The sequence below is a fragment of the Photinus pyralis genome, unplaced genomic scaffold (genome assembly GCF_008802855.1).
Source record: "Photinus pyralis isolate 1611_PpyrPB1 unplaced genomic scaffold, Ppyr1.3 Ppyr1.4_LG6, whole genome shotgun sequence".
NCBI lineage: Eukaryota > Metazoa > Arthropoda > Insecta > Coleoptera > Lampyridae > Photinus > Photinus pyralis.
In genome coordinates, this window is record NW_022170663.1 from 7,458,726 (window position 1) to 7,481,019 (window position 22,294).

Sequence of the window (22,294 nt, forward strand, 5' to 3'; positions counted from 1 at the left end):
TGTAAATTACTTACGTTTGCATTCGTGAACGTTCCTGTCGGAACCTCTTCCCCAAGGCGCGTCGTTATAGAAGGGGAGGCATTCGTTACAGTCTGGTCCGGCGGTATTGTGCTCGCATTTGCAGACACGCCGTCGTGAACCATCCACGCCAGTTGATGTTATGCAGTCGGACGCGTGACCGTTGCATTTGCATCTCGCGCCGACGGCGATGTCGGCGACGGCGTAGAAATAGGAGCGCATTACTTGGGGATCTCCGAAAACTTCGTCGCCGAAGGTGTTGAGGCGGTTCAGGATGACTTTAATGTCCGTTGCCGTAACCCATTCCTGAAAAAGTGTAATATGTTCAAATTGCTGGCATGCTGCTAGTACATATGCAACACACAATGCGTACGTAATAGGCTCAAGTGTAATGTGTGTTGTCTATGCTTGCAGTAAATTTTAAGGTATACCAGTGGGTTATACTTGTGCCTGACAGAGCCTCGTGGAAATTAACTTGGAGATTTCAAACTCTACGATCGATGGAAGTAAAATGTTTAGTCCCCTGATTTTAGCAATTTATTTAAAAAAAACTACCCAAGAGATTTGTATCAAATAAAGTGCGATTTAATAGTATTTCTACGTGCGTGTTTGTACTTTCGCAATTTAAGTTCAACCGTTGAGTGAATTACTCAATGTCAATGGTATAACACAGTCATCACCCTGGGCGTGCTTCTGAACTTTCAGAGGCGCATATTCTCTTACAATGGCATCCTGCGGATTTTAGCGGAACCCTGCCAGCTGAGGAACCCCCCCCCCTCTCCCATCTCGTCAACAACTGCATTCAATGCAGCCTTAATGCACCTTGACTCAGGCTCAGAGACGTCCACCTCCGGGTGCGATACCGGAACGATGGCGACCCTGAGCCCCACTGCAGCGACTTGCCATACCGTGGTGCACCCAACTTTTGGTGCTCCAGAAACTCTACGTTCTTCTCGGGCTGCCCTGAGCCAGACCCTGATGGAGTGCTTCTCTCCGATCTGAGAGGTCGGGTTGACCCCTGAGTCAACGACCCAGACACAGCCTTAGACTTTGGCGCAGGACCCGAGGTGTTACTCTCGCACCGTCGCTTCCTGGACGTCGCCCTCTGTGCGCCAGTCGTATTCTTCTTGCGAATAGGTACTGCCCACCAGCTCCTTGAATAAGACCCAATGATCCAATGGAGGTCGAAAAAAAATGGCCCTCGTATTATCTGCTCTGCTTCGTTATTTTTTGCGGCTCCTATTTATCCTGTTCTTGAATTTTATTTGCCAACCTATTTCCGCCGTAAGGAAGACGCTTCACGCGAGCACTCACTTACACAAGCTCTTTCATACGAAGTTAGCCACACGACGGACTTTATGGTTTATTATTAATTTACACCAATTAGCAATTATAGAATGGAAGGACATGTAGGGGCTGGAGCAAAAAAACGGCCTTCTTTTTGTGCAGGAACATTTCGGAAACTTTTCGAGCTTTACTTGTCGTCAATAATGGCAGATTTTTTCAGTTGAAAATATCATGCGAGCGTTCAACATTTGAAATACCGAACTTTCCGTTCTTATTTATGACTTATGAGATATCGTGGATACACATAATCAACGTGTTTCATAAAAAATCTCCTCGGCGGAACACGTGCATATCGGTTTACATGAAAGAAAATCAATGGTAACTCGTAGGTAGGTAGGTATGCTCTTAAAAGGTTGTACAAATTTAGAAATGGGTCAGTTCTCCCATAAGCTCTCGTGTTAGTTTCGTGTAAACGCTTTTCTAATGTAATCCATTTGTGATTGGCGTCTTTGATAAGTTTCACACGAGCTTTTATAATAATCTAAATTACGGCATAAAACTGAATAGACTTTCGGCAAAGTTTGATCGCATGACAGTTTCAAAGCTCAAGTTTATGGACGCAATTCTCGGAGTCGTAAGGGACCTATCGCGTGACATCCCTACCTTTTAAGCACGCTTTACGACAATTTATTAAGAATTATTTGCTCGCATTTCTTATTGCAACTTCAGTGTAAAAAGTTAAAGCAAACTCGCGGCAACACCAAAACGTAAAAATCGCGAGCGAGTATGTTTGGGAAACAAAATATTGTGTCAAAAAATATTTTGGATGTATGTCAAAATTTGTTCAAAATGGAAGAGGAGGATAATCAGTTCGTGGTCGATGATGTTAGTAAAATTATCAAAGAGACCATCGAGTCGACGATCAGCGGCAACGTGTATCAGCAAGACAAGGTGAATCAGTGGAGTGCGGCCGTTTCCGAGCAGTGCCTCAGCGCCCTGAGTAAGCTCAAGAAATCCTTCAAGTATGTCGTTACGTGCTCGATAATGCAGAAGACCGGTGCCGGACTTCATACTGCCAGTTCGTGCTACTGGGATAGTTCGACGGATGGCACTTGCACTGTGAGGTGGGAGAATAAAAGCATGTATTGTATTGTCTCCGTATTTGGTCTTGCCATTTAAATTACGGATCTTTTATGAACAAGTGCTTTGAAATTGATTTGTATCTTTATTTACACAATTTGGTGTATTGAACATCATTGTCTTTTAAATAAATTCATTTTCCTTATAGAATTCCACAAACAAATTGCGTCAGTACTTTATTGATATACCAACTCAGTACGGTGTCTTGTCACTAATCACTATTGTGCTTTCGTGTTACCAATATACGTGAATCGCTCAAGGATAAAAACCATTCTTTCAGAAACTCCAGCACCAAAATGGTGGTCAGATATAGGTAGTTTTAACATTTCAGATTCATATGGCAGCTTTAAATTATATTTTAAGCATCAGAATTCAACTTAAAAGCCACAAGATTCACCTTCATGATGCCAAATTCAAGCAGCTATGGCATTACAGTTTGAAGATGTACAATTTGATTTAAAATGCCCAATGTTTCACTTTCATGATTGGTTTCCAATTCTGTTTTCAATAATAGGTAGACCATGCTCAAGTCTCGCAATCCCACTTTTCTCAAGATTAAGTACACAACTTTAATTTTTGTGGTTTAAAATTTCGGTATTACCGGAAGTAATCCCTTTAAGGCTCCTCTGTAGTCAATCCACCATATTGGAAAAAATAGCTAAACTTTCTTATGAAATGCTGCTTTTGTAGCTGAAGTGAAGAAACAAATTCTTGATAGTGGAATGCAATAATGCAATAATGAAAAGAACGTCGGTACTTAAAAAAAGTTGAAATATCGGTCTTAGTTTTTTAGAAAGATCGATGAATTGAAAAATCGTTTTTCGTAATACAGCCGTTGTAATGAGAGTAGAAAAACGTACAGCACCAATTTGGAAATGCGACAGTATTTCTTACGTCGATACTTAAAGATATTATTTCCATCTATTATAATAATGCATATATTTGAAAACATATGTTTGCGATCTTCAGAAAAAGATCAAAACGCTAAGGACAGGCAACTCAAATTGCACTTATAACTCATTACTTGAAAGTGAAAACAAAAGAAATTCTGGCATTACCCTGCACATTGTTACGCCGTTCCTAATGGTATGGATTAGTTAAATTACTATATAATTAGCCAATGTTCCTGAATGCTGTTGATTTGTAAATCATAATGTCACATATTCCCAAGACGAAAAATACACTAAATGGATATCTATTACCTATATACCTACATTGGAAATAATTTTTATTTATAAAACCTGTTTCTTTCTATCAGGATGCTTCAAGAAATTTGTTTAGGAAGGTATCAAATAGTAGTCCAATTTTTAGCTAAACCCCTAGGTGGAATACGACTATATCAGTAATTGGAAGGATTTTGGCCGCAAATTTGTTCTTGTGTAAAAATGTGGCATCGTTTTGATTTTTTGGACGAACGCATGACCACCACACAAGCGGAAAACAAAATATCGCAATTCGTAAACAGTCCTACTGAGTAGAGACTTAGAGAGGCAAGTTTGTGCTACTTATTTTTTCAATATCACCAGATATCAGGAATATCCGCTTATCAGTAAAATAAAGCAAAACAAATTCCGATTTTCAAAAAGAAATTGAGGAGAAAATCGAAAAACTGCTAAGTGCTATTACACGAATACAGCCACCTCGTTAAAGTGATGGACGTTGCATAACGATGCCACATAAAAGATATCAATACCGAAACAAAAGCAATTTGATTATTTCTGTTTAACCCTAATGAGACTGTAATAATACTTCCCTTTGACGGGGGGTAGGTATAATACTAGGTACTTCACATATTATATCACAAGTAGTGCTGCATATGAACTCTGTTTTATAACAATGCCTTCAAACCACCTGAAACGTACAACTTTGTTTATATTAGCACAGATTTAAATATATTTAAATCTGTGATATTAGTTAGTTCAAATCAAATGTGACTAAACTACACGTTTGTGTATCTGTACATTTCCCATCTAAAATTATCAGTTTCCTCAGAGTAAGTCTGCATGAAAATTATCTATTTCGAGAAATGCAACCGAAAGCAAAAGATACACATGCCTTTTGCTTTCCATAAAGTTGCGCCTAATAGATAACAAATGATGACACACAGGGATTTTGTCACTTATTAGTGGAACATACAGATAGGAAACGTCGTGGTATATTATATAACAAAAACGCTACCGATATAAATACAGTCTGTGTAGTTTTCTAAATTTGATGTCCTTTTTTATCCTTGAGAATATTAGAAAACGGTTTTCACATTCTCAGCCTACCTTTTTAAAGAAATTCAAGAAATTTAACTATCACAAAAAATGTTTCAATTCCTCTTTTTAGCTACATTCCTAACAGGGATGCGATAACTAATGGACGACACTGACAATTTTATTTTTCCCGGTAATACGAAAAGTGGTGGATCAACTTGGAGAAATATTTGCCTCTCAAAAAATGTAGAAGTGCGTATTGTTGGTGGTCTAACCAATTGCAATAAGATTGAAATACCATGCGATCAAAAATGAGTTGCTGTCCAGTGACCTTTGGAATTTTTGTTTACATGGGAAATCGTATTTAACTTGAACTTCCAAAGGCGACTCGACAGCAACTCATTTTTGATCGCCCGTTACAAATTGACTACACTGGACGCGCACGCAAAGTCCACTGCAAGAAATATTTCATTCGATAGAGGCTCCACGCGAATTTTTCGAACACAAATAAAGCACACCCTGTGGAGCCGCACCCATCTTTGCTAACCACCTCTCGCTAACTTACAGGTGATCAACTTAACTTTTCGACCCGCTCACCTGGACGCTCTCATGGTTCAACGCGTATTATTATAAAAACTCTCGGGGTTTGACGCGAATTATTTTACGGCTTAAACTGACGGCTTTCTCCGAACAACCACATTCCTACATCTTTTCTTGTTGATTGCCTCCATTCTAGGACGTACAACTTTTTCCACAAATAAAAACTAATTTTTCCGTTCAATCAGAACGCCTCACATCTATAAATTGACTCCACGTGGATTCGTTTGATAACAATGAATGTGATCCTTGTAAAATTGTCCTGTAATTCTAGCTAATCTCGTCATCTTCCGCGACTACTCGGCGCCTCAAGCTTTTACACGCGTTTAAAAATTCAGGATCGTATTACAACTTGAGTACTGGGGTTGTCCCTTTCTACGACACGCGGTAAGGAATTCCCGCCCCTACGCGGATTAATATACACAAAATCGAACAAATTTAGTACCGTAATGAAACGTACTGTTACAATAGGTGTTTATGCGTTGACAATTAATAAGCCTATTTTATTATGGCCATTGACAATGGATTGGAAACCAAAGAATTTGAACAATTTTATAGTAAGAGGTCTGGACCAGGTGGAGGAATTATCTTTATTATAAGAGAGACGGCCAACTGAACCCTAGGGCTTGCATGTATGTCGATAGACGAATAGTCTTATCTAATGGCTGATTTCTGTTTTAGGGATCTCGTAGCTAAAAAACGCTAGTCTAAAGATAGCAGAGGACAGAGAAGGCACACCTGGTGGTCTGCTCAGCCTATTTGCCGCACGACTCAGAAGAGACTCCACCAACCAAGGAGCTGGCTGAGTCGATAGAGTACTGTCGAAATAGTGGGCTCCCTCTTGTGGTTTTCTGTGATGCATAAGCACACATTATTGCTGGCATTCCATTGTGGACGCTGTAGGTTTCAAAATCCCCGAACCACTAATATAATAATATAATAACTGGGACTGCTATATGGCGAAACTGTCAGACCAGTTGGATAGACCACCTTTGCTCGACTGGTATATTAGCTTTACCCTGTAGTGATAAGGCCAATAATACTGTACGATGCGTTGGTATAGTGGGCAACATACAGGAAGCAGCTGTACCCATGAAAACCACGCCAACTTTGACCATGGAAGCACTTCTGGGACTAGAGCATTTAGACTTGTCTATGGAGACAGAAACTCAGAAGGCTTCCATACGGCTAAACGATTGACATTAGTAGAAGAATCAAGGTAGCCTTAGTCACGGTCGTATCTGGAAGGAAACCCTCAGATCCGACCCCCTCCTCGAAAAGAAGGGTTGTGATTCGGACTGTCTTACTAAGACCAAAGAGCTATAAAATCAAATCACAAACGTGTTTTGTACGGCATGTTACACCAGAATCATATGTACACATGTTTATTACCTTCAAGTCCATATTATTTTCAATAAGAACCAATATTTCATGCATATATACCTTAACTGTATCCTTAATACATATGCCGCTTTATAAGAATCATTCGACGCAACGTGTATTCGTGTAGTGCATCACTCTCCTCCTAGCTCTGTTTCTACTATCTCGTTCCCTCACAATATAATAATTTCGGGAATCCTTAACATTTTTTTATCAATCATTATAATTATTGGCACGCACAAACATTTTCCAATATATCTTTGCAATAAGCTTCTGCCATTTTTTCGTTACAACTGTTGTGTAATTGCCCAAAAATAGGTAAACATTTATTGACAAACGTATATAAAAATGGCCACGTTCAGCGCCGGATCTACATATTTTCCGCCTATGGGCCCCTTAAAATTGCCCCCCCCCCCCACCAAAATTCTGTTAATACGATTTTCTTTCTCGTAATTTGCTCCGATTGATTTAATTAGTAGTAAAATTATTTTTTATATTAATTATAAGGTGTTATTGAAACATTGTCTATAGTTTGAAATACAAACACATAACTGTTTAATTTTTACAGAAAATGTAATCCTTTTTTTTAATATTTCCGCATCATTACGTCAACAGGTTTTCAACAACAAAAATTGCGAGAGAAGCCCTAAATTTTCCACAATCTTAATACAAAGTTCGCAGAATGTCGTCGAAATGTGAGGTTATGTTACTTTCATGATTACTTTTAAGTTGGTAAGAGTGTGCATAACGTTCAAACTTCAATTTCTTAAGAAGTTATGTTATTTTTCGACGATAATACTGCAAAATTATCTCCCAAATTTGGTTTTTTACCGCCCCTATAAATTTGCCCGCGCCCACATGGCCCTGGCTCACATTTGGATAGATACATACTTTTTTTGAATTAATTCATAAAGGTCCGTGTTCGTAAAATTTCATTGTAATCGCGCGCGTATTCCGTTATAACATTTTCCAAAGATGAATAAAAATTGTGAAATTACGAACACGCAAATAGAGTTGACTATTAAATCGCGATTTATTTGATACAAAACGGTTAAATAGTTTTTTTTAAACAACAGACTAAACATTTTACTCTGATAATAGTCGAGCACAAATCTCTATTAATTTTTTTTCAATAAAAACATGCAATTTATTCGGAAATTAGTTTGAAAAGACTATCCTTGAAAATGTAAAATTGCACTCGAACTTAAAATAATTCTGATATAGATTTTGTAAATTAAGGCATGGGAAGGTTAATGTACCGTTACCGTTTAGCTTTGAAGTTAAAATTAAATGGAGTTTGACACGCACCCGAAAACTAATACTAGCAAAAGTCTTTGGTACTAGGTATCAAATCAAGATCATCACTTACCTGCAATTCGGGATTGGTATCAAATGCGTATCTCGAAGGTCGACCTTCCAACGTGGAAAATGCGATATTTCCTTCTCGTAGTGGTGATATATCCGAATATTCCGACGTGCATAACGCCCGTGTGTCTTCGCCTTTAGGTGCCGCGGTGGTTTCCGGCAATCCATAGGTGTCTCTGCACGACGCGCTGCAAGAATAATGTACGAGCGTCAGTTGGGTTGCATAACGTGCTGCAGTTCATATTAGAATATTATTGGTGGCAATATACGCAGATATGTACACTATACTATGTATATGTATGTATAAGCCCAATATTCTTTTGTTATATACTTTTAAAGAATGGGAAGCATAACTAAATACCGCGTTTCTCAGTTTAATGCCAACTGGGGCACCAAATGACATGTTCAAATTCCATTCTTTTTTACAATTGCGATCATTTATTTCCGAAATCGAAATATCTTCCCCTAGCCATTATAAAAATTGATACAATTAAGTCTTCTCTCAGCTTTTGTTTTTTACAAAACCCCTCCCAATAATCTAAACTCTAAACTAAAGTGATACTTTTACACTTCATCAAGTAACGGAAATTGAAAGGTATTGGTAGTAAATTACCCAAAAAATGACTACATTTTAGAAAATGAAAGGCATAAATAACAATAAAATTATGCTTTACCTGTAGAATTGGTAAGGAACCCAGGGGCAGTCTTCACATGTCCTTTTGTATATCGAAAAACTTTCAGGCCGCGGGGAGTAGAAAACTAATCGGACGTACGTTATGTCAAAGGCTTTACCTGTAAAATAAATAAAAAAAGATAAACAAATAGTACGATGTTCGATTTCTTAAAGGATTTTTCTTAATATTCAACAAAAGATTTTTTACGCGCCCTTAAAGGAAATCGCCCATACGTCTTCAAGGGTTCAACAAGAAGAAAAACCGATGGACGATCCTGGACATCATAAAGGAATGCGACTCGGTCTTTTTAAAATTTCACGCGATTGCACAAAATTACGTAATCTAGCGGTAAACTAAATGTTATTTAAAAGTGTTTACTGAGCACAAATAGCGGCAGCCGACCAATTGAATTACGTTATGTTTATTTTTTGTCCGCTTGCCTAGTTTCGGGGTCAACGAGTTCATCACGAATTTTCCAAGGTTCCAGGACTGGAACATGGAACTGAAAATGCCAATCGGAGCACGCACAGTTGTATTTGCCGACGAGTTGGTTCTCATTACGGCCGGGAAAACGGTTCAAGCTGTGAAAGAAATTACGGAAAGCGCTTTAAACAAGTATAAATTGTGCACAACTCTTGAGCAGATAAAGCGCATTTTTTTAAACCTCAATAGCTCTTGTTTGACAACAGCAATGGCTATATTTCTCTTCCGACAATCCGTTCTTGAGGTATAAGGTAATATACCCGATCACGATAAGAGGTCGAGGAGGAGCGCTTTAGATAGTAGAAATTAATTCCTTTCGTTGAGACCTTTCATTAGAGTACCCATGAAGGATAAAACTAGTTCCACCCCCCCCCCCCCCCATTACACCAGGGTGGCATTATTTTGTGTCATAAATCCGAAGTCGGGATAGTACTTGCATCACACCATGGAAATCACAAAATTGCGCGTACAAATCTCTGGCACTAATTTCACACTTAAAAAAACAACCCTTGACACTTTCTTAACGGTGCGATGCGAGTACTATCGTGACTTTGGTCCTAATTTATGACACATACCACCCTGCTGTAATTTACGTGTATAATAATAATACAGCTCCGAACTGGATAAGTGCAATTTTAAACAAGTAAATTAAAGTAAAAAATACGCATGCCTTTAGTGGTGCCAAGTTAAAGTTTACACAATTGGGAGGGTAAACACATGTTCTACCCTTCATGGCATTCTAATGAAAGGCCTCATCGAAATAAATTGGTTTGTACAAACTATAACATTCCCGTGCGACTCTTTTCCGAGATAAGGGAGCGACGGGCCAGGGGGAGGGGGGGGGGACTAGTTTTATCCTTCATGGTACTCTAATGAAAGGTCTCAACGAAAGGAATTAATTTCTACCACCCATACTCCTCCTTCTCGACCTATTATCGTGATCGGGAATATTCCCTTATACCTCAAAAACGGATTGTTGGAAGAGGGTACTTAAAAAGGGCGATATTTCGGAGAATTTCTCCAAGGGCTAGATTCTTCCTGCATTATATAGCGTGGATTTTGAATATGTGCCAGACGGCCTTTAAATGTGTGAACAGCCCCCATTATTCATCTACCAAGAAGGTAAACGTCAAGAAATATAGAATGCTATTTCCTTATTTCCAACCATGTACTAAGCTATTTCGGCTTAAAAAATGCACAATTTATACTTTTATTAATCCACTTCCAGAAATCCTTCTCTGTATTAATGTTAAATCCCTTGATTTCTGTCCCATCTTTTTTTCTTTACAGGGCAGAGGTTCCATCCTCTATATATAACTTACGACGCTGCATACATTTTATGTTTATTTTTATAATTTTCAATCTTTGTCGAAATTGACATGATTTAACCTCAATGGCGGATCACGTGTATGAAAAACCCTGTTAATTTTCATTTTTGGTGTAAATGTTTGCACAATTTATGTTTTGTGTTTTGTAATTTGTTTATCTTGCACATTTTTATTTTCACTATTGCTCCTTCGAGATTCTTGACTATTAAAATGACTGATAAAAATGCGAAGACTTATTTTTAATACGAATGTTGTACCTTATTTTTTGTTCTCTTAAGACCTCATCTATCTCTCCTCTTTTTTTTTCATCATTGTTCCGTATGTATCTTTTTCTTCAGTAAAAGCAGAGTCCCAACATTCTTTCCTTCTCTCTCCTATTTCCATCTCACATTCTTCTTTTTCACTCGTCAATGTCCTCGCATTATTCTTGTTCCCATTCGCCCTGGCTTCTTAATAGTTCTACACATTATTTTTGTTCATATCTGTAAGTACCTACCTTTTCCTTGCACAATTCTCTCATTCTTTCTGCTGTACCTTTTATTTTTTTATCTTCCTCTTCTTTTTGTTTTCCACCATTATACTTTTCTCTTGCATGGTCTTCTCATGTGTGTCTTCTTCGTATTCGCTTATCCCATAAATACTTTTGTTTGATTTCTAATCCGCCCTCTCTCCTGTTTCCAGAACATAATCTTTATAGGTCATCTTTCTCTTCCGCCCGTCTTTCTTTTCCTCTATCCGCCTATTTCCGCCTTTTTACCCCTTCTCCTCCTTGTCCCTCTTATTTTCCCTCCTGCTCCCTTATCATCTATTCTCAAAAGTCCTTTCTTTTCGTTACTCCACCTATATTCCTCAACTTCCACCGACTAATTTTCTATATCCCCCCCTTTCTGTTTCGGCCGGACCTCTAATATTTCTCTGTACCTTCTTTCCCCGGTAATACTTCTAAAAACATCGAACCGACTGGAGAATGAACAGGCCCGCTCGAAGACGTTCGCTTGTACGTTCTAAAATTCCTGTTCCTTAATCCCGTCTCTTTCTATATGTTTTTCGCCGAGGGGAAATCACTGTAGAATTTTGTGGTGCACTACTAGCGTTTTGTAGAATTGTCTAGAACTTTTAGAATTTTTGTAGAATTTTCTAGAATTTGTTCCAGAATTTTTTTTTAAATTTCCTTGAATGTTATAGAATTTTTTGCGAATTTTCTAGAATTTTTAGAATTTTAGTGTATAGGAAATTTGAAATGATTTACTCCTTGTATTTCGCGGTATCATTTTGGAGAAAAGAAAGTGCTCTAAAACAGCCTTAGTGTTTAAAAAATGAAATTTTCTAAGAAAAAGGTGTAATACTTGTTGAGAAAGGTTTAATTTACAACATATGAACATTTGAAAAGATTTCAATGAAATGATTTTGTTTTTATTACACTCTAAAGTTGACCGTAGGACGGAAAATCACGAAAAAATGGTACTTTTTGCAGTTGGCGTGCTAAAATGGTACTTGGTTAAAGTTTCACCCAAAAGATCCTATATCCAATCAGCATTAGAAGCAAACAGGCTTTAATTTGATGCCACATCCAATAAAATCGATTACTGGTTTTTTTTTATTAACCTCAAGCGTCAGTGAACGTTTAACATAATTTATGATACACCGTGTGTAAACCAAATTAAGCCCAGTCCTGTACCTTTAGCAGAATTGTTGGTACGAATATTAAAACTTTGTGGGCGACATTAATAGTAAACAAGTTAAAAAGTAATCGTAAACGATTTACATAAAGCGCATTTCCACTTGCATTCATTTCCCATTTGTAAGATGCAACTTCTATAAAATCGTAAAAATCCGGCCACAAATATTGAAAGATAGCGTTGCACATGGGCAATCCATTTTTGTCGTGCTACTTCAATGTCAGTTTATGAGAAGAATTTCATTTCAATGCTTTTCTAAATAAGAAAGTTGGAACTGCGCATGCGCAAACCTAAATTTTGAAACTAATGTTAGATTTTCCTTTGTTCCAAGCGCCTAAGTATCAAATTTCAGTTAAATGCTTCCATAGATTAAAAAAGTTGGCACTGCGCATGCGCAAAATAAAATTTTGAAACTGGCGCTAGATTTTCCTTTATTCCAAGTGCCTATGTATCTCATTTCATTTAAATTTTTCCATAAATAAAAATGTTGGCACTGCGCATGCGCAAAACCAAATTTTGAAATTGGCGGTTGATTTTCCTTTATTCCAAGTGCCTATGTATCAAATTTCATTCAAATACTTTTATAAGTAAAAAAGTTTACAATTCGGTTTATAAATGGTCGAGATGCGAAAAGGGCACTGTGAATTTTGAATCGATTCGATTCAACTTTTGGCATGGCGTATTATATGGCTAAAGCTATGCCCATATTGAATTTCATGCAATTCAGTTCATAACTAACGGAGATGTAAAAGCGATCGAACATTTCTAAACAAAGTTATCGTTCACACGGACAGATAGATAGACAGACAGACAAAGGAACAGACGGACAGACAAAGGAACAGACGGACAGACCAACAGGCAGACGACAGATAGCAATGCAAAATTATAAACGATCTCTAGGATCGTTAATAAACGGCAAAAGTGTAAAATTATGGAACATGTAAAAAACGGTTTTGTGTTTTTTTTACAATAACTTTTTTTTGTAAGCGGTACAGAAAAAATTCCTTCCTTGGTACAAGATTCGACACCATAACGAACCAAATAGCGAAAAAAGTAGAACAATAGCTCTTAAGATAAAGAACTAAGTAGCGTCGCAAAACGAGCGGACGGACGGACGGACAAAGTGGCCACAATGGCGCATTTTTTAGCGCATTTCCACAAAAATAAAAATAAAAATGCGCTATTGTGGCCACTTTGTCCGTCCGTCCGTCCGCTCGTTTTGCGACGCTACTAGTTCTTTATCTTAAGAGCTATTGTTCTACTTTTTTCGCTATTTGCTTCGTTATGGTGTCGAGTCTTGTACCAAGGAAGGAATTTTTCCTGTACCGCTTACAAAAAAAGTTATTGTAAAAAAAACAAAAAACCGTTTTTTACATGTTCCATAACTTTACACTTTTGCCGTTTATTAACGATCCTAGAGATCGTTTATAATTTTGCATTGCTATCTGTCGTCTGCCTGTTGGTCTGTCCGTCTGTTCCTTTGTCTGTCTGTCCCTCTATCTGTCCGTGTGAACGATAACTTTGTTTAGAAATGTTCGATCGCTTTTACATCTCCGTTAGTTATGAACTGAATTGCATGAAATTCAATAGGGGCATAGCTTTAGCCATATAATACGCAATGCCAAAAGTTGGATCGAATCGATTCAAAATTCACAGTGCCCTTTTCGCATCTCGACCATTTATAAACCGAATTGCAAACTTTTTACTTATAAAAGTATTTGAATGAAATTTGATACATAGGCACTTGGAATAAAGGAAAATCAAACGCCAATTTCAAAATTTGGTTTTGCGCATGCGCAGTGTCAACTTTTTTATCTATGGAACCATTTAAGTGAAATTTGATACTTAGGCGCTTGGAACAAAGGAAAATCTAACATTAGTTTCAAAATTTAGGTTTGCGCATGCGCAGTTCCAACTTTCTTATTTAGAAAAGCATTGACATGAAATTCTTCTCATAAACTGAAATTGAAGTAGCACGTCAACAATGGATTGCCCATGTGCAACGCTATCTTTCATATTTGTGGCCGGATTTTAACAGAAGTTGCATCTTACAAATGGGAAATGAATGCAAGTGGAAATGCGCTTTATGTAAATCGTTTACGATTACTTTTTAACTTGTTTTTATTTTTGTGGAAATGCGCTAAAAACAGAGTGCTCGAAATAACACTTCCGGTTTCAGTGGTCTAAACACCCGATATATTTTTACACTTCTGAAATTTCTTTTATGGTGGGCATGAATGGACTAAAATCGTTCTTCTGTCACTCTATTTTACCACAAAAAATCCATTTATCCAATAACAATATTTATGAAAAGAGAATCACAGTGGTTGGCCCGGGTATTTTGAAGCGCCCTGTATGTACCTTTTAAATGACTACAGATCTACGTAAGAGTTAAATATTTTTTTCCGTTATGTTGCCGTACCGGTTGTAGAAAGAGTGCTAATTAGTTTAGTAGTAAAATGAAAATGACACTGGATAGTAAATTGCAGAATTTATGATCACCATTTCCCTTCTTTCACAACAGCTACCGCGCGGTTTCTTTAATGACATAATTTTTTATCGCCACAGCGGCAAGACAGAAAGTCCGCACTACTTACAAATTTATGAAACGAGTGTTGATTTATATGAATGTCGAGACTATCCAGTTTCACCCCTTCAAAAACATGCGACTTCTGGTGTCGGCTTTTCGGAGTAAACCACAGGCCAAATAAGTAAGAAACCGTACGCACAAGAAATATAAAACTTTAGACGGCGATTCCTTTTACACAAGTCGCTAAACGAGTTTTTCTTTTTATTTTCGACCATTAAGTCCTAAGAAATAGCTTACATAACTAGGGAGATCTCGCCTTCGCTCGATAGCAAATGGCTTGCCGGCGAAATTCCTCACAATATAATCTAATACATATTTATAGGGGCGACTAATGGTCCACGTTGAAAGGCAGTAGCCGTAATTGTCTACATTTTCGACCTACAGACAAATTGATGTGATAACTAAAGAAGAAGAAATGTTTACTGATTTATGTTTCCTTAAGTTGTGCGTCTGCTGATGCGTAGTAGTAGGCGCTGTGATGTTAATGGGTACCTTAAATATTGGTTTGTGAGTGGTCCATTTATCGTTTTATGAATCTGATGAGTTTTAAAACATGAATTTGAATTGTAAATTCCAACCAAAATAGGAGATTATATAATTCTTCCATGTTTAGGTATTTAGTTAAGGTGTTAACATACGACCTTAGTTCGCTTTATTTTGACGTGTTGGTTGAGTACTAAGTTGCATCTTCAATTTTGAAGGTTGAATTTACGACCGGAGTATACTTTATAATATCTACTACCTAGGGGTTAGAGGACAAACAACATTTTATTTTTCAACGTAAGACCATTTAACATTAATACACTTATTCTATCGTTTTTATAATACCACTATGCCTTAAAAAAAATTCTTGTGGCAATTATGCAAAATATACTCCACAGCAATTTCGAAGTTGTCATTCGATAAAAAGTGACGCCCCTTTGAGTGTTTTGTGAGACTTGGAAAGAAATAAGAGTCACAGGGAGCCACACCGAGATTACTTCTTGAATAATATGTGCAGAGCTCATCCTCAACTTCCGAAAAGTCACTACAGAAATTTTTATTAACAGCTCAAACAATTTTTGAACACGACAAGAAGACAAGAATTCACCCTGAACATATGAAAATGAAATGAAAGATTAAAACAAAATTCCCGAAAGAAAAGCTTACCAAGTTTGGACATAATATCCCTCACGCAGGCGTTCGACAAATAACATAAGAAATCTTAAAACTACTTACAGTTCTTTTTTCTCTTTTAATAATACAGATTAGGTCATATAAAGGTTTGCGGTATGCTTTTTCAACTTTACAAGCTTAAAAAAAACGTACACACCATTTTAAACTTCTCACACAACTTCAGTTAACTTGCTTCTGCACAAGATTATTATAGCAATCCAAATTACGTCTTCAACCAATCACATCGGGCGCCCGAATAACAAAAGAGCTCTCCAACCGTCGCGAACCAGCCTCATTTTTTCCTTGATTTCAGTATTTAAAGAAACACCACTTCCACTATAAAATAATCGCCTTCCTCAAGACCTTTCAAATCAACGCCAATCATAATTAGACTTGATAACGCCATCTCCAAAAGAACGCGTCGCGCCTCCCCAATTACGCCGAAAATAACGCTCAATTATTCCAAACATCTTATCGGTGTTAAGAACACGTGCGATAATTAAATTTCGTCAGATGACTTGTGGCAAAAGAAACAGATAAAACCTTTTGTGCATTAGCGAAAACAAAAAAAACGCAATTACAAACAATTCTGGAAGGAAAAAAATACTGAGACACAAATTCAAATCAAATAACCAACCTCTGTGCTTATTCGTAAATATTCCTCCCGATTTACACTTAGTAAATTGAAATATTGTTATATACAAGATGTCCCGTCATTATTTTTGGTGTTTAGACCGAAATAACGTCTACATGATGTTGTTTACACAACAGTATATGTAAACAACATTCATCATTCACATTTTGTTATTCAAGCTTTAAATTTTGTTTTAAGATTGGAGCTTGAATTTCACAGTCCATTTTGATTTAAGTGTCAAGGTGAATGATTTGAGATTGAATCAAGGTTGAAATTGAGAATTAACTTTAATCTTCATGACCAAAGACTCGAGTTTCAAGATCCACGTTTTAAGATTTAATCTTCGTGGTGTACGGGTACAATGTGAGCCCATTGAGTCAGGGTTGACTACCCCTCGGGTGTTGCTAAGCAGCTACGTCATTTACGGTTCGATGAGACCTGTCATTAGAATACCATGAAGGGTACAACATGTGTATCCCCCCCCCCTCCTAAAGTTTAACTTGGCACCACTAAAGGCATGCGTATGCAAAAATCTGAGACCAATTGGTTATCGTATGTAAAAGTTATGCACGTTTTACTTTCAAAAACGGCATCTCAGGAAATAATTCGTGGGGGGGGGGGGCTTTTAAACAGCGATATTTTATGGCCGTCTGGCAAACCTTCAAGGTATAGGCTACCTACTGCAAAAAATTCCAGGACTCTAGGATCATTCTCCTAGAAGTAGTTCGAAACGGCAGAAGTGGGTCCGGACGGACGGACGGACAAAACGCAAACAATAGCACTTTTTTTTAATTCTTTAAAAATGCGCTAACAATCATGCACTGCCGACACTGTACTGTTAATTGTGAGAATTGAACATCTTTTGTTTCATCATGGCACACTTGGGTTCGGAAAAGAGCGTTTTTTTTACAAAGTAGCGTTTCGACTTGGTTTTTGTCTGAAATTATTTATTATTATATAAGTCTACTGTGCAAAGTTTCAACCGAATAGGTTCAAACGTTTGGCAGGGACAGAGTCGTGTGACCCCACGGGGTCATTGGATTTGACCTATTTTCAATACGCTTATTACTTGTGGCATGTAGGTCAACTGTGCAAAGTGAACAAAATCGGTCCAAGCGTTTGACAGTTATCGTGTTCACGGACAGACGGACACCATCGACTTCCCTATAAAGCTTTCATCGCTTTGCTTTGCCGCTTAATAAAGATGGGGTATTTCATTTTAAAAAATGCAAGTTGGATACGCCACTGGAATACAGAACGTCCCTGGTGATCAAAAATATTTTAGAAAGATGCCGGCGATAATTGTGTACAATTTTGTTCTAAGATTTTTTTCGGTCTTTTTTATGGTAAATGAGTTATGATCCGAGGGATCTTAGGTGCTACACCCTGTATAATATCCACGCCAAATCAAATTTACTTTACTTGTATTTATAATCAATAAACACGTTAATAATTAGTGTCGATATAATATAAGAGTATTCAAAGTTATTTAAAGATCTTTCGAGGTCATTATAAACTTTTAAACGCATTTTTAAAACCCTGTGATAACTTTCAAGAGTCTTTCCAAAACATAGGAGACCTTCTAAAAAATCAGGTGGACATAATGATATTTAATCCTATATACATCTTCCGGGGCATCCAACAGTCTCTAACAGCCTTCAAGAGGCTTAAAACAAACCAAGAGATTTTTCAACAGTCATCAAAGGGAGTGTTTTGGAATCTTATTGAGACATTAGACTTTAAGAGTCTTTAAGATCTTTATTGTCGCTTAAGAACCATTTAAAATTCTTAAAAATCTGTTACATCCGAATCGTGAAGAGCTTTAAGGCCTTTTACATGCTTTAAAGATCTCTAAGTGCAATTAAAGGTTTTTAAAAGCCTGTAAGTGTGGCCGTACCCGAGCCGCATTTTGCAGTCGGATCGATAACGAAATAACGTTTACGGTAGTCGGAACGCGCATCTGCAGTCAATCCGTTCCCGATCTCCACCGAATGGTCGTCTCGTCCACTGTCGCCGCTTGCGATTGTACTCAACTGAACCGAGACGAGCCGGAATTCATTTCTACCCCTACGATCGCAGCGAAATGGCGGTAGAAATCCACAAAATTGAAGTTGGCAACCACAACGTGACATCACGAAAAATAGGACAAAACAACGTTCCTATTTTGTTTGAGGTGGTCACGTTGTAGTCGTCTTAACTACAAATGCTGTTCATATGACAGCAAGTCAACCACCAAAAATGTTGTTGGGTCAATTCTGTGGTCTGCAAAATGTGGCTCGTGTGCGAGCGCCCTGAGGGTCGCCAACAATTTCTAACAGCTTCCAAAAGCCTCCAGGTCAAGGGCTTGGACGCTTCTTGGAGTCTCCAAGAGTTCCCAATGGCTTTCAAAAACGTCTAGAGACTTTGAAAGTGTTTTTGATTCCTCAAGAGCCTTAAAAATCCTTGATACATTTTCAAAATGGCCAAGAGCTACATAGAGTCCTAGACAATGTCTCCTCACTTCAAGACGCTTTTAATAATCTTTAAGAGCCTTTAAGTTTTTGTGAGTTAACACTTACGTTTTCCAATGTCTTCCACAGTTTCAACGTGCCTACATGAGCCCTACAAATTTTAATAGTGTTTAAAGGAACTTGAAGGGTCTTCTAACACTAAATTGAGAGCCAGAATAAAATAAAACGAACGCCTCAAATACCTAGGTCATACCAATAGTTCTTTCCTATTGAGAGATTCCACCCTGTATATACAACTTACGACGATACATACATTTTTGAGAGTTGGCAACCATGCAATGGTGGGGAAAAGCTGCCTGCGCCATCTAGAAAGCACGAACGGGGGTTACGTTTGGCATCTTGTCTTGAATGAAGGTCGTGATTCGTGAACGCGTCGCTCCATAAATGCTTGTTATTATTTTGTGTTTTTTTTAATGCAGGTAGTACTCTTTGCATTTCTTTATATCGTATTTATGTTTTGTATGCCGCATTTTATTTTTTGTGTGTGTTTGAATGTTTGTTTTTGAAATTTACTTGCTCTAACCGCAATGCATAATCACATATCTGATACCGTTATGCTATTGTTTGTAATTGTTTACGTTTTTGGTGTAATGCTTGCGTAATATATGTTTATTGATGTTGATTATTTGGTCTTGTCCCTGAAGTAACATTCATATAAGTTTTGATCATTTTATTTTAATATGTGGAAATTACCGATTCGTTTGATGTATGTACGGACTTGTTGTTTGTAACTAACCATTTTTCTCCGTGAATGAAGCAGTCACGGGGGTGGTAAAAACTGTAGTCAAAATTGAGTTACGACACGTAATTCCGTGATTGTCTTCGACATTTAACTGTAGGCTCGAAACCCCGAAACCAGGGGCGGGCTACCTATCTTGCAGGAGCGGGATTACGCTAATCAAAGCTCTTCAGTTTAGAATCTATGTGCGATAAATGAGTGGCGATTCAATAATTTCCACATATCTTGTTTTTAGTTAAATTTGCCTACAAGCCCATGTAATTTTCCATCATGCGTTTTAACAAAAGGACTTTATTGCACCAAAGATGAGTCACATCCTGTGTATTTCACCCTTTCTTAGAATCTTGGTACCTGCTTACCTGACCCATAATTACCAAAACTTGTTTTTAACCTGTATGTTACCTCTTCAAGTTTACCTGCTACTTTTTGTGATGTTATAATTCTATGTTACGCATTCACAACATTACAAACAATTTGATATTAATTTGACGGCTGGTTTTTTTATTGGCAAGTTCTTTTTTTCCCAGCCTATTTCTATTTTTATTCGGTGAACTACCATTTTCAAAGTTTATTTTTGCAATGTAATTTTTTTCGACTTAAATTTCCGAGCTTTCACAATCTTAATAATTGCGATCATTATTAAACAAACTTTTCACAATTTGAGTGTGTTATTTTACGATCCTTCTCTACTGTGCTTAAGGTCAAAGCGTTGTCTACAACTAACGTAAGGGGTCCCTGACTTAGATGTTTTATCACGTGCCACTTTTCAAATTCAAGCGAGATCTTGTTTAGTTTTGGAGGGAATAGTCATTCGGGTGGCCATTTTTAAACGTTGCCGGGTTGACTTTATTTCCGTGTTTTTGTAGTGTGAAGTTAGCGTAGAACCTGGGGGTTTACACTATACTAATTTGGATGTCTCTAAAAGTCTTCCAAAGCCTGGCGGAGCCCTTAATAAACATTTAGTTTTGAAGAGGTTTAATCTTTCAAAGTACCTCGAAGGAGTTTCAAGAGCCTTGATACTTGATACTTTATTGATCCAAGAACTTTTCAGAGGCTTTGAAATGCCAAGCTCTTGATCTATTTATAAAAGTCGCTGGACAGTAACATACAATGTGTAAACCAAACTAGGCGCACCCCTGCGTAGTTTTGATACAATTGGCGATATGGATTTACGTTTTGGTGGGTGATAAGTGTAAAAACGAATTGAATACCCCAAATGGTACATTTCAGAATTTTTTATGAACGCAAATTTTCGGACTTTTGGGGACGAAGCCCTTTTGGAGCTTCAGTTCAGTGGGAAAAACGTTTGTTTTGGTCCCTTCTATCGTAGCTTCTATCACTCATTGAGTCATTGCTCAGAAAAAATAGAAAACAAACTCATGGTTTGAGAGACGTTCTTTTGATTTTGTTTTACTTGCATTTGCGACAGAATATTGACCTGTACAGAAATGAAACTAACACTGGACGCTAACGCTGTTTGACAAAAATTCAGCGAAGAAAAAAATGTAGATTTATACGAGATTATTTGAACGCGTCCATGTATGGTAGAAACGAATATTATATCGGACAGTAAGAAATGTAAAATGGCCATAAATATGCAACGAGTGTCTACCTAATTTGTGTGGTCATCATTCTCTTGCGGCTTTCAGTGATGCCAAACGGTGCTTTTTACAGTGATATTTTCGTACTTTTTATTGTTTGCGCTTCGGCACGCGACGTTTGCGACTTCCTTTTATGGTTACAAGTTACAACCACGACCAACAGACAGACACTCGATAATCTACTTACCTAAATTTAAGGTTAGATTGACCTGGGAGGGATATTGTATGCCTTCCAGCATGGTTTCGGATTGCCACCAGGTCGGCTCATCCTGGCTGTGAAAATCGGTAAGGAAACGGGCGCTGTGCTCGTCCGGGTAGCAGAGCTCGCACGATTTTTGCGAGGAGACTCCGGTCTGAATGCAGTACTCGATTTCTCCCTCGTCGCCGCACGTGTTCGTCGCCTCCATGAACAAGTTGAAGGCTGCATTTCCGAATTCCGGTATGCATCTCTGTAACAGACGAGAAGTGTGCATGACAACATGTTATCGCAATTCTTAGATAAAAGCTTTATAAATAGACGCGATTATTTGAAATGTGTTGCCGAGGAAGTTGTAAAACTGCGTGAGAGATAATAATTGGCGATGCCGATATTTATCGCACCCAACCCCTACAATATAGAGCATGCAATACTTGTCAGTCAGTTGACTTATGATTCATAATTCAAAATTTTTGGCACTTGCGCATTGTAGTGCTCTTTAGTATTTCAACCATAGGCCGAATGTCGGAGGAAGACCAGGAAAGCAGGGATAAGTAAGTATAATAAATGTGATACTACAAGGTAGGCAACCTTAGTTGCATATTCTGGTCAGGATCGGACGGCCGGTTGTGTAGACACCGTCAACTGTGGTTCCCTTACGGCCCGTACCGGTTAATTACCTGTAATCAATTCATTGTTTACGACGGTGAACAGATATGG

General features: G+C 37.8%; 1 protein-coding gene and 1 pseudogene across 1 annotated transcript; one reads left to right on the forward strand and one right to left on the reverse strand.

Annotated features, from left to right (window-relative positions):
* Positions 1–14: 14 nt before the first annotated feature.
* LOC116174809 (laminin subunit gamma-1-like) lies at positions 15–21,827 on the reverse strand (the record flags this gene model as incomplete). Its single annotated transcript, XM_031492800.1, is given in 4 exon segments — positions 15–324; positions 7,990–8,173; positions 8,660–8,777; positions 21,566–21,827. Coding segments are annotated over 4 exon segments (874 nt in total), but the record flags the coding sequence as incomplete, so codon positions are not given.
* Positions 2,081–2,608, forward strand: LOC116174810 (annotated as a pseudogene).
* Positions 21,828–22,294: the final 467 nt, after the last annotated feature.